This window comes from Leiobunum rupestre, chromosome 2, assembly GCF_980474605.1.
Source record: "Leiobunum rupestre chromosome 2, qqLeiRupe1.1.hap1, whole genome shotgun sequence".
In the NCBI taxonomy this organism is placed as follows: Eukaryota; Metazoa; Arthropoda; class Arachnida; order Opiliones; family Sclerosomatidae; genus Leiobunum; species Leiobunum rupestre.
The window spans coordinates 64,463,452-64,480,218 of record NC_143385.1 but is presented as its reverse complement, the minus strand read 5'-3'; the positions used below and the strand labels follow the sequence as shown (position 1 = coordinate 64,480,218).

The 16,767-nt window shown below is 35.3% G+C and overlaps 3 protein-coding genes across 3 annotated transcripts in view; all 3 read right to left on the bottom strand.

The window, feature by feature from the left end:
* Positions 1-16,767, bottom strand: part of LOC149958747 (uncharacterized) — a 179,932-nt gene that overhangs the window by 119,299 nt on the left and 43,866 nt on the right. The window lies entirely within an intron of this gene.
* On the bottom strand, positions 1,134-2,098 carry LOC149958749 (uncharacterized). Its single transcript, XM_090166122.1, has 2 exons — positions 1,858-2,098; positions 1,134-1,797 (listed from the first exon to the last, which is right to left on the bottom strand). The coding sequence occupies exons 1-2, from the start codon at positions 2,075-2,077 to the stop codon at positions 1,262-1,264; spliced, it is 756 nt and encodes a 251-aa protein (XP_090022248.1). The 5' UTR covers positions 2,078-2,098; the 3' UTR covers positions 1,134-1,261.
* Positions 2,088-6,455, bottom strand: LOC149958748 (uncharacterized). Its single transcript, XM_090165257.1, has 12 exons — positions 5,182-6,455; positions 4,597-5,125; positions 4,394-4,541; positions 4,205-4,343; positions 3,832-4,150; positions 3,673-3,773; positions 3,309-3,617; positions 3,046-3,255; positions 2,883-2,993; positions 2,633-2,775; positions 2,348-2,573; positions 2,088-2,098 (listed from the first exon to the last, which is right to left on the bottom strand). Exons 1-12 carry the CDS (start codon positions 5,918-5,920, stop codon positions 2,088-2,090), a joined length of 2,985 nt encoding a protein of 994 aa, XP_090021383.1. The 5' UTR covers positions 5,921-6,455.

The window sequence follows — 16,767 nt, the reverse complement described above, 5'->3', positions numbered from 1 at the left end:
ACCACGCTTTTTATTAAATATGGTTGATTTGAAATTTAAATTCGATAAAAATAGAGCAGCTTTTTGCGTTCATTCCGACGTAAAATGTAAAGTGGAGATTTTATCAGCTTCCCTTTATCTGAGGAAAGTTAAAGTGATACCGGAACTATCGCTCGCTCAAGCCAAGGCGTTACAATATGGAACCGCTAAATATCCTGTAACTCGTTCGGAGTGCACCTCATTTTCTATACCCGCTGGACTTATGGCTAGTGTGCAAGATCATTTATTTACCGGACAAGCACCTAAGAAAGTTGTTATCGGGTTTGTGGAACAAAAAGCGTTTCTAGGAGATTTGAAAAAATCCCCGTACAACTTTCAACATTTCGATTTATCAAGCATTGGATTGTACATTGACGGTAGCAGCGTCCCTCATAAGGCGTTATCTCTAAACTTTGAGGAAAATCTATATATTCAAGCGTATTGCAATCTTTTCATTCAAACTAATCAGTGGAACGTAGATGAAGGGAATCAGATAAGTCGGGAAGATTACCCTAACGGAAATTGTTTATTCGCGTACAATTTAACCTCGGATCTTAATAACAACGCTAATCACTTGCATCTTGTAAAAAACAGTAACCTGAGATTAGAATTAAAATTTGCAAAACCGTTACCGGAGACGATTTCCATTCTAATTTACGCCGAGTTTCAAAATTTGATTGAAATTGATAAAAATCGAACCGTGATTTTCGATTACAGTAATTAATGGATTCGCTACAGATAACTAAAATACTTGAAAAAGATTTAAGTACTAAAAGTATATTTCAAGGCGTGTTCGCGGCTGACAAGCTACCTAAATACGTAAAAATATTCCCTTCTCTATTTATTGTAAATACCGATACGAGTGCTGAACCTGGAGAACACTGGGTTCTAATATATTTTTCTAAACATAAAAATTGTGAATTCATGGATTCCTTTGGAAACCCGCCAGATTATTTTAAATTTAATGACTTTATTGAACGAAACAGTAAAACTGTAACTTTTAATTCTAATCAATTACAGAGTAATTCTAGTAATACGTGTGGAGCATTCTGTATCTATTTTGCTATAAACAGGTGTAAAGGAATAGAAATGTATAACATTGTGTCTAGGTTTAAGAAAGATAAATATGTAAACGATAAAATGATTAAAGAGTTTATGTGCAAAATGTATTCAATAAAATAATTTTTTACAATTTATAGCAATAGCAGTTTTTTTTTTATATATACATAAATACAAGCATTCATTATAATTTTTCAATATCTTTATGACCGTGCGCTAATGTACGAACCCCGCAGGGTAGAATGTATCTCTTATCATCATTTGGTGATAAACAAAGTTTTCTAGTATTTATAGTAAATAGTTCATGCTTGAAACTAGCTATACGCATCATCTCGGCTGACATGGTTTCTTGATTAAAAAGACAACGTTCATAGTCTTCGTGGCGGATGACGTTTCTAATAACGTTCATGGCAACGCCCTTACAAACCTTTTTATGGTTTAAAATTGACTCTAAAGATTTCCCCAATCGCAACTCCTTTTCTATCTCTTCAGCGGTCTTAGACTCCCCGTACAATTTAATAGAATAAAGCTTTGGACGAAGTCCTACAAAGCTTTGAATTAACTGCGAATTTGTCTCGTCTTTAAAATAACCGAGAGCTTTTTTATTCTGATTAGAATGAAGGAAATGCGAAGGTGGATAATCAGAGAAGTCAAAGCGGTTTTTATGAACTTCAAAGTCTTTATAAACATCATCCGTCTTAATGTTGTACGTTAAACTGTCTGTAAATATTTTATATATTAGTACTATTTAAATAAAAAATGCATATTAAATTAAATTACCAGTGTCTGTAAATAATAGTGATGCTTTGTCCCCGTACGTATTTTTTATGAATCCATAATGGAACCGATACATGAGCTCCTTGGATAAATCTAGAATGGTGAATCCGGTAAATATAGGCCGGTTAAGAACAATTTTAGCTCTCTTCTTATGAGCGCCGGCTAACTCTTCATTAAAGATGGTAAAGTGTTCAAACTGCGGGGAACTTGTAACTTTTAACATTCTTTCTGGTTTATGAATCAACTCGAAATTTATATGCTTCCGTAAATTTTCCATTGTTTTTCTAAAGAATTAAATGAAGTAAGGGAAAAAACAGCAATAAATTATTTAAATTGATTTACCCGAAAACAGAGTTAACCATTAGTTTCCAGAAATTCTTTTCAAATGAACTCTTGGATAATTTCCTCTGTTCAGTGTTGAATCTAACATATTTTTCTAACCATTTTCCTTGAGTGAAGGTTAGAGCTCGATGAACCTTGGTTATTTTCAAACCTAATTCTACATAATATTTTAAATTGCGGTAATGTACTATGTATTTCTCTTTATTATTTAAATTAGGAAGAAGTTTTGGTAGACTTTGATTCTCCTTAATATTTAATTTTCCTAAGAGATCTTTGGAGTATGGAGATAGCATATCATGTGTAATAACTTTAGATTCCGCCGCTACTGGGAGATCGTTATGTAAGTCATGCAACTCTGGAGGATATTCAAGATCCACCTGCAAAGGAAACAATTCTTTAAAAATATAATTCAATAATTATAACACTTGTTATTTACCTCTAAAATGTATCCGTTTTCAACGTTATTGGGAATACTCAGAATATTTTCACTGAGTGTTTGCAAATCATCCTCCTGAACCCACTGGAAGTCGCCTAGCGGTAGTGGTTCACACATAACAGCACCGTACAAATTATTAGCATCTTCAATTAAGTTAAATTAAGTTAATTAATATAATTAAAATTAAAATAATAAAAATAAAAAAATAAAAATAAAAAAAATTATTTATTTTTTTAAAAATGTAAATTACCTAAATAGCATATATAACTGCTCTCTTTAGACGAATCATATGTGTCGGCCATATATTTGTTATTCGCTTCAGAATAACGAGTTGAGATCATTGAAACACCGCCTCGAATCCCTAAAAATTCAATGTAAATACAATAATATTTAAAATATCACAAAAGCGTTACCCTTTTCAATAAATAAGTGTTGATCTATATCAAGTATGAGATCGAGGCGAACATCGGTCATCTTCAAAGCTGCTTGCCAGGCTAAACCTGGTGCGGTGTAAGCGTGAGCGGGATCTAATTTATAATGGGTTATAGATAATGTTCTAAAATTTTCAAAAACGTCGGCTAAGAGCAACGCATCGCTTTTCACATAGAAGTCGGTGTATTCCCCTACGAAAACCGAGGTTAAGAGATTTGAAATATTTATACTATAGTAATTTTACCTAATGTTTGAATATTAAACGCTGTCCAAACATTTTGGGCGTGTAAATAATCAGATTCTAAAATATTTTGATTTTTCAATGAACTGAAAAACGCTTCTCTAGGTGGCAGCATCGTCTCGTCAAATTTCTTTTCATCGTCCATATACTCGTATGGGTAGACCCCCTTCCGCAAAAGCAGTTGAACTTTCTCACTTTCAAAATATTTCTTAACAATCTGGAATTTACTGGCTCCTTCCAAAACGAGATTAGATACTAGAGCATCGAGGCTATCACTTAGAAATCGATAAGAGTCTAAAAACCGAAATCTCCCTAAAAAACAATAAAATTAATGTTAAGGTTAAATTCATAATTAAATATATTTTACCTAGTTTCAGCGAAATATAATTTTCGCTAGTGGAAGGAATACAGTCAAGTGTCTGTTCCTTAAAATGACCAATCTCCTGACATATAAGATGTAAATCGTATCTATGAAGATTTATTATTATTAGGTTTATTTCCTGGTTAATTAACTTAATAAATTCACCTGCTAAGGTTATGAAGGAAAATAGGGATAAATTCTGGAACTTTCTTTTGAAGATTACAGACGTTATGCGCTGGCCCCCTATATTTGCCGCTGAAATGGCAATGATCTCGAACAGCGGGCATATTTCCCTGATTTAGCTGCTTCTGACAAATGTAGCAATGCGTAGCAGCTTGAAACTGTTCCTCCTCCTCCGGGGTAATAATCATTGGTACATTTGTCTCAATGAGTTCCATCAACTCCTTCTCTAATTCCAGAATAGACTCCAGAAATCTTCGAGTTGCATCTTGTCCTCGATAGCAATCGGTTCGAACAGGTACACCTATAAGTATCCTATTGTAATATATCTAAAAGGGAATTTTGTCAAATAACTTACCGTCAGGTCCAACAAACACCCACGAATACGCGCAGCTGATGTGCATGTTTACTTTGCTGGTATTTATATCGGGATCTAGATCACATCCTTGAACTCTCGGTAGGATTGCTTCAAAATCGGCGTAAAATACATACTGCACCTAATAATTTCATTTCATTAAGAGTTAAATTAAATAATTTTTATTTTTACCTTTTCTGTCCACTCATATTTATCAAAATAAACCGTCTTCTTCTTAGTAGGGAAAACTGTTTTTTGGACGCCGTGAGTGGCGCATTCTTCGATATGCGCATCACGTCGCTGTTCAGCGTTGCTTCCACTGAATCGGTGAAGACACATTCTAATACAGAAAATAATTAGTATATTTCAAACTAATATATTGGAAACTAAATTACCTGCAATAATAACTTGTATTTCTGTGTTTTGTTAGATGCTGTAGCAGTTTTCCTAGGTCTCGTATAAGACAGTAATGTCTATTCCCATCGTCAATATCTTTAGTTTCGTCGGTGATGTATAGCAAATCAACCTCCCTTTCCTTACAACACTTGTTAGCGCTTACGTAAAGGGGGAATATGTCTCCCGAAAAGCCGAACACAGATATTGATAAATTATTCATTAATTCAAATTTTTTAAGTTCCGTAGCGTTTAATTTGAAAGGAAAAGATATATCACTGGTATCAAGTTCATTTTCATAAGGTGTATATTTGGAAACACGATTAGCGTTTTGAGTCCGAGGAACTGGGTGAAGTTTAGCGAGAATTGACCAGAGAAAACATTTCTCGTCATTTTCGTTTCTAATATTAAGAATCGCGTGACGTCGAGATAGTTTTTCAGGTAGTTCCATATACGATGACCCTCGCAACGGTTGGTAAGATGCTACATTTAATTCTACATACAGAACACGGTCAATTACCCAACCCGATCCTATCAAAAATATAATGTTTTAGTTCAAAATATAACTTATAAATTTTAGTACATACCTGTCGCTTCAAAGTTTTCCGCTGCTGACTGTATTGTTTCAAGACATTCATTCAGCTGGCTTTCAATGACATCGGGCGTTAATGTTGTTTGCATAGTGCTCCGGAAATAGGGTCGTACTTCCGCTCTTTGTTCCTCACCCCCTAAAGGTCTCATATAAACAGATCTTACGAGTAGGAACCATTTAATTCCACGTTTACTGGTGAGTCTTTCCATTAGAAATTTACTGAAAGCGGCTCGGTAACGTCCGATAAACATCCCCGCATCAATATCATAGTCTTCAGCATTGTAACGGATAGATGCTAACGTATCATTCAAGGCCTGGACCATACTTGGAGATGCTGGTGGTGTTTCATCAAGTATTGATGAGGCGGGAACAGGTGATGGCGTTGGGTTGTTGGGTAAATCCGCTGTAGATGGTTGGATAGATTCCAGTTGAATTTCTTGAAGCAGACTAGGTGAAGGTGGACGGTATGGCGATGGTGGACGGAAAGATGCTAGCGAACGTTGCATTGGTGACGGTGTGCGAGACAGGTCCATGGGTTCGGAAGGGCCGGGTGCGTTCAAGTCATGAGTTCGTTGATGGCTCTTGAAATGTTCCAATCTAGCAACATTCTTACCACATACTTCACAGACAAACGTATGTCTATCACCGTGTACTTCTCTAACATGCCGATTTAAGGAGGACTTGGTAGTGAAACTTTTCGCGCACGTAGGGCAAATATGTTGGGCTTTAGGCATCTTGAATATAGCTACCGCAGTTAACCGTGGAATGACCTCCTACAACGCTATACAACCTCTTTTATAGTATATTCAAGTATCATTTGAGAACAATACGTTTCTCATACTTAAAATATTCGTTTGAAATACTCGTGAGATAGGTTCAAGTGTTAAGCATATTTAAGTACTACTTACGCGTTAATGCTATTAAAATGAAGTTTAAAAATATTTCCATTCTACTTTAACAACAAATATTCCATGACGTCAAAACACTTCAATTCAAATTAACCGCGCCTCCCGGGGAATCTGCGCACGCGCCGCCTAGGTTATCAATTTTTACATCATTTCAACTTATTCCGTACGATAAAACTTGATAAGATATACGTTCAAGTATCTTTCGAGATAAGCGTAGATAAATGAACAAGTTGGCCTGGACACAATATGTTGATATACGGGAAAACAAATCGTCGCGAGAAATACCCTAAATACATTGACTTTTCGATGATTTTACCCCCATTTCATCCCTTAAATCCCGGATTTCGATCCCGAACCCAAACCCGAACCCGGGATCGATGCCACACCCTCACTTTCCTTCTACTAACGTGTTCTGCCAAAAATCTTATTGAGGTCCCCGAGCACGCGCTAGCAAGGCCTCACAGCCCCCCCCCCCTCCTCCCCACTCAGGCGGGTGAACGCCAAATCAAGAAGGTCCCTTAAAGGCTGGTTTTCACTAGGGTTAATACGCCGCGGCGGTAAGGGACGACGCGAAAACTCTCCGTTAGGCCTAACGCTATTCTTTCCCGGAGACGCAAAACTGCCGGTGCTTCACCGCGCGGTCGACGCCGAGGCTTATTGCGCGCCTTCAGTTGTAACAAAGGAAACGCTTGTTAACGACTTTGCGATGAGTTGTCGCAACTGGCATTTTTTATTTTTTTGCCTTCTTCAACTCTTTTTCTTTTCTTTTTGTCGGCGAAAGGTGCTTTGGCGCTAATGGCGTAGCGTAGACAAGGTAAGGTTCAAAAGGAAGCGCTACCGTTTTCATAATTTGCGTTCTGTCGTTTTGCGTCTTCTTTATGCGATTGGGGCTGGGGTGACGATTCGAGAGATATAGTAAAGTTGACAAGAAAGTTCTTCTTACTTTTAAGAAAGTCTTATGTCAAGTTGGCAAGAAAATTACGGACAAAGAATTTACGAGTACTTCACGGTGCTGTCTCCCAAAAAGCACCGGTTCATACGGGCAGGGGTTATAACCCTGATAAGACGTGTTGTAGTTCATTTCGTAGAATCTTGGCGTTGCTAAAGTAATTTTTTTTTCGGGTTGCAAGGTTAAAAAACTATAGACAGTTTTAGCAGGCCATGCAAAATTTTGTCTTTAGATAGTTTTAGCAAGCTATGAACAATTTAGTCTTTAGATAGTTTTAGCAAGCTATGAACAATTTTGTAGACAGTTTTAGAATGCTATGCGTTTTATTGTTTTTGGACAGCTTTAGCAATCATATAAGTAAAATTTATTGACCACGGTTAAAATTCATATTCATACAGTTATAGCAAGCTACGAAAAATTTGGTTTGTAGACAGTTTTACCAAGTTACGAAAAATTTAGTTTGTAGACAGATTTAGCCAGCTATGAAATATTTAGTTTATAGACCGATTTAGCAAGCTATAAAAAAAATGATTTTGTAGACAGTTTTAGCAAGCTATGAATTTTTTATTTGTAAACAGATCCAGCAAGCTATGGAAAATTTAGTTTGTAGACAGTTTTAGTAATTAGCTATGGAAAATTTAGTTTGTAGGCAGTTTTAGAAAGCTATGAAATATTTCAGTCTATGGAAAGTTTAGGCAATACATGATAATTTCAGCCTAGAGAAGATTTAGCAATAAATGGAAATTTTAGTCTGTAGTCATTTTTTAGTAAACTATGAAATTTTAGTCTATAGATGTTAAGAGTCTACAAACAGTTTTTAGAAATCCACGATTTTAATCTATAGACCGTTTAAGCAATCCATAAAAATATTAGTACATAGACAATTTTTAGCAATTTACGATAATTTTGTATTTAGACAATTTTTAGCAATACACTATAATTTTAATTTATAGCCAGTTTTACCAAGCCATAAAAATTTAGTCTGTACGCAATATTTAGCAATCCACGATGATTTTGAATCTATAAACAGGTTTAGCAACACATAAAAATTTTAATCTTTAGACAGTTTTTAGCAATCCAGGATAGTTTTAGTCTATAGACAGTTTTTAGCAATCCATAAAAAGTTTACTCCATAGACAATTATTGGCAATATACGATAATTTTAGTATATAGACAATTTTAGCAAATCAGATTATACATTAAAAATACAGGTAGAAGTCCACGCCTGCGTATGACGTTCCAACAAATATTCCTAAACGATAATTAGAAACCAAAGTTCTAGAAACTTCCAGACGTTCACGTTTCTAAATGTTCTTGGCTTGCTATAACTGTCTACCAAGACTGTCGGCTCTCGCCTTTAACCCAATCACGATTAAGCCAACAACCGTTCTCTAGAGACTTTCTTTACGAATTTTTCGCGCCATCTGTGGAAACGTAGCTGAAGCATTCGAATAAAAGCAGCCATAAAAACAAGTTGCTAACAGTCAAAATGTAGTCCGGTGCTCATTGTCGTCTTCTACATTCGTGAAACAACATTTGCTGATAAAAGAAGAGTAATAATATATTAATATTAACTTAATTTCATTTTATTATATATTTTTTTAACATTAATTTTGTTCTTCATTTGAAATTATTATTAATTTAATTCTTCATTTTATTTTAACATTAATTTTGTTCTTCATTTTATTTTAACATTAATTTAATTTTCATTTCATTTTAATATTAATTTAATTCTTCATTTCATTTTAATTTAATATTAATTTAATTCTTCATTTCATTTTATTTTTATATTAATTTAATTCATTTTATTTTTATATTAATTTAATTCATTTTATTTTTATATTAATTTAATTCATTTTATTTTTATATTAATTTAATTCATTTTATTTTTATATTAATTTAATTCTTCATTTTATTTTATATTAATTTTATTCTTCATTTTATTTTTATATTAATTTTATTCTTCATTTTATTATTAATATTAATTTAATTCTTCATTTTATTTTAACATTAATTTTGTTCTTCATTTTATTTTAACATTAATTTAATTCTTCAATTCATTTTAACATTAATTTAATTCTTCAATTCATTTTAACATTAATTTAATTCTTTAATTCATTTAATTTTATTTTATTAATATTTATTTAATTCTTCATTTTATTATTAATAATAATTTAATTCTTCATTTTATTATTAATAATAATTTAATTCTTAATTTTATTATTAATAATAATTTAATTCTTCATTTTATTATTAATAATAATTTAATTCTTCATTTTATTATTAATAATAATTTAATTCTTCATTTTATTATTAATAATAATTTAATTCTTCATTTTATTATTAATAATAATTTAATTCTTCATTTTATTATTAATAATAATTTAATTCTTCATTTTATTATTAATAATAATTTAATTCTTCATTTTATTATTAATAATAATTTAATTCTTCATTTAATTATTAATTTAATTTTCGTTTATTATTAATTTAATTCTTCATTTTATTATTAATTTAATTTTCGTTTTATTATTAATTTAATTTTCGTTTTATTATTAATTTAATTCTTCATTTTATTATTAATTTAATTTTCGTTTTATTATTAATTTAATTCTTCATTTTATTATTAATTTAATTTTCGTTTTATTATTAATTTAATTCTTCATTTTATTATTAATTTAATTTAATTCATTTTTATTTAATATTAATTTAATTATCATTTTTAATTTAACTATAAAATGACGTTTGAAAGTGTAACCTCCATCTCCACTAGATTAAAGGGCTCCATAGTCCTAGAACAGACAGCGGCGAAGCGTCCCTGGCAGTCGGTGTACAGATATCCAAGGACAACTCTACCTTTGACAATGGTGTCAACCGAAACGAAACGTATCAAATTTTCCCCTTTATCAGAATACACATGTATAATTCTGGTGCCATCTAGGATGGACTAAAAATGAGTGACATTTTCCCGTCGCACATCAAGTCAAATCTTTTCAACATGGAGGAACTGGACAAACAAACTTTCGCCGAAGTTTCGGAACTCGGCAAAGCCTCAGGGCGACCCTGGTGGATTATTCGTCCATGATCAGAATACAGTTTCGCCTTTCTCGCTTCATAAAGTAAGCAAATCTCGTAGCAAACCGTGTTTCCGAGTTAAAACCAATCCGACCTCCATCCCTCCAGCTTGATCCACTTCGAACGAGACATTCGCGTAGAAGTAACGTTAAATTTACAACATAACCCGATAGCGTACGACGAAACGGGACGTAACTATTAGGTGCGGTTTGATTTCAACCTGAATCGGGCACTTTACGTCAAAACTCGGAAGGAACTTTGAAGGAGTCTTGGAAATTTCGTATAAGATACTTCGGGGCTCAAAAGATGACATCAGCCACGTTTTCGTGCGTAGCTTTACAATAAGGAAGGCCATCTGCTTTTAAATATTTATTTTTTAAATTATAAAATAGTTCGTAGTGGATCGTATAAGAAGTACTTATTCGGAATAATATAACGGTGAAGGTATTGGAAAAGGATTTAAAATATTGACGGTGTTTGATACTCGAAATGTTTGATATTTTTTTGAAAACGTTTTCAAGTATTTTTCCCATGTACTCTTCGCTGAAAAAAATCTTCCGAAATCTTGAAATCTGAGCGAAAATCATGAAGTGACAAACAAATCTATTCATCCAAGTTAAAGAACAGTTTGAAGTACATTCAGCTGTTGGCAAAAGTGACGTAACTACCCAAAAATATAATATATATAGTACTTTTTGTAACAGAAATTGATAATTACTGTTTTTACACACAAGCGAAAAATTATTTTTAATTTACATTTCGGGTATAAAACAGTTTAGTTGGCTCTCTTTATATTGAGGAACGGCTAAAAAGGATTTGACTTTTCCCTTAATTTTCATAACATTACCGATTACAGCTGTAGAACATTTTACATTATCGCGATTTAAATTATAGGAACTTACCACAGAAAATATAGGAATTTATAGGTATAAATCTCTTGAACATCTTCCCCATAAAAACCCTTATAACAAAAGTCGAATACTTAAAAAGTGTAATTTTTTTCTATCACATTTAATATTGCTTCGATATTTACTAATAAGATGTCACGGATATTTAAATACACAATCCCCCGATGAATTAAACATATTTTAAATATTAAATTTAAATTTGAACCAATTTTCAAACATCTTATAAACCCAAGAGGAAATTTATCAAAATTTAATTTTTCGAGTTACCAAGTCCTATATTTTCACTTTAATTAACTATTTAAATATTAGTTCGCGTCGAAGTGCTGAGTTATCAAAATTTTCTATCTTACAAGAAAAACACTGTTTACGACTACGAATAAAATTATTTATTACTTTGAACTTCCAATTTGCCCATTAGGGTCTTTCCAAGAGAAAGGTTTATACAGTTCTGCCCTTCCTCGCTCTCTGGGGCATCGAAAAAAACTCCGCGTCCCGATGAAAAAGAGGGGGCCCCCATGCCCAATATCCGTTGCAGGTGTGACCACTAGGAGTGGAAATCAAGGTGACGTACTTGGGCTTTTCTGGGTTATCCAGAAAGCGTACAAGATTTACAAAAACAATAAAATAAAATACAATAATACACTGGAAATATACATATATACAAGGATTTCTACACATGTTGGAAAGATTTGGACAACATTTTAAGGTTTACAATTGTTTAAAATGATTTAGTATTTCATATTTTAATTTTAAGTTTTAATTTATGTTTAAGATTAAGTTAATTAATGAGTGCGATTTAATATTTAACAGGTACTCTGGGAGACCTGTGATTGCATTTTAGATGTTTCTCATTATGTTTTGTAAGCCCCTATATTAACGACCCCTTCGCATTCGTACGAGGAGAGCTACTATTTTGATTTTCCAACTTGTTAACTCGGGAATCCATACCTCTACTTGGAATGCTTATCCTGGCGTATCGCGTATGGTAAGATCACTCTGACGGCTTTGGCCCCGCCTACGAGAGAAAAAAATCCCCTCTCACGTTGTTGTTTATTAAGTTAACATAGTGACGTCAAAAAATCCGTCAGCCACGTCGAGACGAAAATCTGCCGCGATAAGCATTCCTAGTATAGAGGTATAGATTCCTGGTTAACTTCTATTCCTCGACCCTAACATGGCCCATTAAGGAACAGACCGATGAGACCAAGGTGTATAAGCATTTATAGCTAGCCACGTCCCATGGGTATAGAGTAGTGTCAGTGCTACATCACGTAACGTCACCCATGCTTTTTCCTATAGAAAAAAACGCGCCTAAAATGGCGGCCATGGCCAAAGCTACGAGGTGATACTACTCTATTAAACCATCCTAGTCATAGTGCTCTCAATTATACTCCGCTAACTACACATTCATTCCAAACTTACGCTAATTGAATCACTTCCGCTATTAGAGTTCCCAAAAACACTCCTAAAAATAGGCGAATTTTAAGACCGAAATAAAATCATTTCGGTAGAAATATTCCAATGAATGAAGATTGAAATCTGGACGCCACGAAAAAACTGCTGTATCAGACAATCCCAAAAAAGAATTTCTAAGGCACGGTGGCTTATCAAACGGAGGATATTCCTGGAAAGGCGGACAATTACATTAAGGAAGGCCGATCTCCGCGAAATTATCGACCCGCCGCCAGTCGCCAGAGCAGCCTATAACCGGGCCGGCAGCCACGATGTATTGAAAATCATGCTGACATCCATCGCCGCACCACGCGGCCAGATTGCCAACAAAGCGTACAGGGTGATGAGCAAACGTGTAACGCCACATATGGGTCAGACCGTAAGTAACATAACAATTATAAGTATGGCAATTTACGAGATTTACAACCAAACTGATTTTCATAGTTATTGCGTAATCAAGATGTTTTCTCAGCACAGAGCCCTCTAGTGTCTAAAATACGCGAGACTTCCGCTAAGCCGAAATATCTGGTTTCCGATAGATACGCGGAATATTATTCTAAAATTATGAAAATTAAAAAAGTTTTTCTCGGCGCCACGAGCTCGTGTTTTTTTTATCACGCGTGATTCGCACGCGGGCTTCGAAACAAAGCCAAAGCCCCTCGCGACTCCAGAACGTGCTCTCCGATATTAGGCTTACATTTTTATCAAAAAGTAGTCATCCAAAACGGTAAGTCGCGAGTCACAGCTTGAAGAGAGTATCCGTGCCGAAAAAGCAATAGGAAGTGTCATACTTATTGTTATTATGTTACTTATGGTCAGACACGTATTTTAAGTAGTTAGTAAACAAGTTGGTCGTGGAGTGGTAAAAGGGAGGTTTCAAAATAGGCGCTTTAAAGGTAGCAACGGTTCCTAACGAAAGGCAGAGCACTCTCCGTAATTACAGTGTCGGATAAATCACCACCCGGGCCACTAGGCTTGGGCTCTATTAGGGCCCCATTGACTCTGCTACCTCTGGCCTCGTCTCGGGCCCCTATCTTTCGGAAAGATCACAGGGCCCATAGGCTTTGTTACGGCCCTATTAATGACAATTTGCTACCTCTGGCCTCGTCTCGGGCCCCTTATCTTTCGGAAAGATCACAGGGCCCATAGGCTTTGTTAGGGCCCTATTAATGAAAATTTGCTACCTTTGGCCTCGTCTCGGGCCCCCTATCTTTCGGAAAGATCACAGGGCCCATAGGCTTTGTTGAGCCCTATTAATGACAATTTGCTACCTCTGGCCTCGTCTCGGGCCCCCTATCTTTCGGAAAGATCACAGGGCCCATAGGCTTTGTTGAGCCCTATTAATGACAATTTGCTACCTCTGGCCTCGTCTCGGGCCCCTTATCTTTCGGAAAAATCACAGGGCCCATAGGCTTTGTTAGGGCCCTATTAATGAAAATTTGCTACCTCTGGCCTCATCTCGGGCCCCCTATCTTTCGGAAAGATCACAGGGCCCATAGGCTTTGTTGAGCCCTATTAATGACAATTTGCTACCTCTGGCCTCATCTCGGGCCCCCTATCTTTCGGAAAGATCACAGGGCCCATAGGCTTTGTTGAGCCCTATTAATGACAATTTGCTACCTCTGGCCTCGTCTCGGGCCCCCTATCTTTCGGAAAGATCACAGGGCCCATAGGCTTTGTTGAGCCCTATTAATGACAATTTGCTACCTCTGGCCTCGTCTCGGGCCCCTTATCTTTCGGAAAGATCACAGGGCCCATAGGCTTTGTTAGGGCCCTATTAATGAAAATTTGCTACCTTTGGCCTCGTCTCGGGCCCCCTATCTTTCGGAAAGATCACAGGGCCCATAGGCTTTGTTAGGGCACTATTAATGAAAATTTGCTACCTTTGGCCTCGTCTCGGGCCCCCTATCTTTCGGAAAGATCACAGGGCCCATAGGCTTTGTTGAGCCCTATTAATGACAATTTGCTACCTCTGGCCTCGTCTCGGGCCCCTATCTTTTGGAAAGATCTGCGGGCGCCTAAAGCTTGGGTTTTCTGAGGGCCCTATTGACTTTGCTCAATCTAGCCTCGTCTCGGGGCCCCTATCTTTTGGAAACATCACAGGGCCCATAGGCTTGGGCTTTATTAGGGCCTCATTGACATCACTACCTTTAGCCTCGTCTCGGGTCCCCCCATATAAATTTATTAAGTATCGACAATAATTAAATTTAATTAAATATTAACTTTCTCTTCATCTTCGCCATTTTTCTAAGTTTGTTTCGGTGAAACTAACACAATGGAAACAGCACAAAATGAACCTTAAACAAATCAGATGTCATAATATCCGGCTAGTCAGTGTAGGAACACCCTGTATGGCCACCCTTTCAGTCCGCCACCAGATGGGGCAGCTAACTTCCGCCCAATCTACTCTTCTCACAATAAGAATTTAGGAGACGAAGGATAGGGGGCGCTGAAAGCATTATTTCCGCACGTTTCGGACACTTGGGAATCGACAGAAGAACCTGGCAACGCCTACAAAGGGGGAGTTTAATTTGAATATTCCATCGACACCCGCCTTCCAGGACGCTGCCAAGAAACATTGACTCACCGACACGACGACTTGTTTCGTCGGCAATTTTTGATTTGAAAAGCTTTTGGAATGAATTTCATATGAAGAGTGCGTTCCGTCACAGTCTCACCGTAGAGCGGATACAGAAGGTCGGGAAACGCTAAAGTCTGCGCTTTCGTATATTTTTCTTTGTTAACGGCTCGTGACACTCGATTCCAAGTACCTTTTAAAAGAATTGTCAGACATTTTTTAGGGCCCTAGCGTGGAAAAAAAAGGCCCGCGATACACCTTGACAAAGTTAACGGAAATTGAAAAGCCCACTACAATGGTTTACGGGCGAAAAAGCCCTTTGGAAGGCTTTAAAAAAAGGATTGTTCGTAAATAAATTCATGGCTTCCTAAAAGGGATTTGCGCCACTGAACGAACCGGGTTTTACTCTCTGATTCGAGGGTGGCCAATTTCCTAATGGAAATATAACGATATCTGGATAGTCATTTTATCCAGTTTGAAGACAAATTGGCCGTTTCCTGTCTGCGAGCTACTCAAATTGGCAAATCTATCAACGCGTAAAATTTTGTAAATTTGGCAACACCTGAAAATTGGTAAATTAGTCAACACCTGAAAATAGGTAAATTTGACAACACCTGAAAATTGGTAAATTTGACAACACCTGAAAATTGGTAAATTAGTCAACACCTGAAAATAGGTAAATTTGACAACACCTGAAAATAGGTAAATTTGATAACACGTGAAAATTGGTAAATTAGTCAACACCTGAAAATAGGTAAATTTGACAACACGTGAAAATAGGTAAATTTGACAACACCTGAAAATAGGTAAATTTGACAACACGTGAAAATTGGTAAATTAGTCAAGACCGGAAAAATAGGTAAATTTAGCAACACGTGGAAATTTGTAAATTAGTCAACACGGCAAATTGTTAAACGAACGCGTGAAAATTGGTAAATTAGTCAACGCGTAACAATTGTTAAATCTTTCAACGCGTAACAATTGTTAAATCTATCAACGCGTAAAAATTGATAAATTAGTCAACACTTAAAATTGGTAAATTAGTCAACACGTAAAATTTTTTAAATCTATCAACGCGTGAAAATTGGTGAATTCATCAACGCGTAAAGATTGGTGAATTTATCAACGCGTGAAAATTTGTTAATCTATCAACGCATGAAAATGGGTAAAATTATGAACGCGTAAATTTATCGACAAATGAAATTCGGTAAATTTATCGGAAGATTAAATTTTTCAAATTTAGCAACGCTTGCAAATTGGCAAAATGATCAGCAAATAAAAATTTGGTATAATTATATAAACTTACGAAAATTGTTATAATTATTAACGCTAGAAAATTGGTAAATCTATCGACATGCGAAAATCGGTAAAACTTTCAACACGTGAAAATTGGTAAAACTATCAGAATGGAAAATTGGTAAAACATTTAGACGCGATATTTAGTAGAATTATCAGAACGAAAAATTTGTTAACTTAAATTATCAGACTGGAAAACTTTCGAAAAATACCAAACTGATAAAGTTTATAAAATACAGATTGGAAAATGTTTCACAAACATCAAATTGTAATTTTTTTTATAATATATTTTCTTTTCTTTCGAACGCCATATAAAAACTAAAACCATTTTCCCCATCTTAATAGGAGAATATTCTAAATCGAATATGGAACTTCATACTCCCTTATAACAACCTCAAGACGCGTAAATTATGGA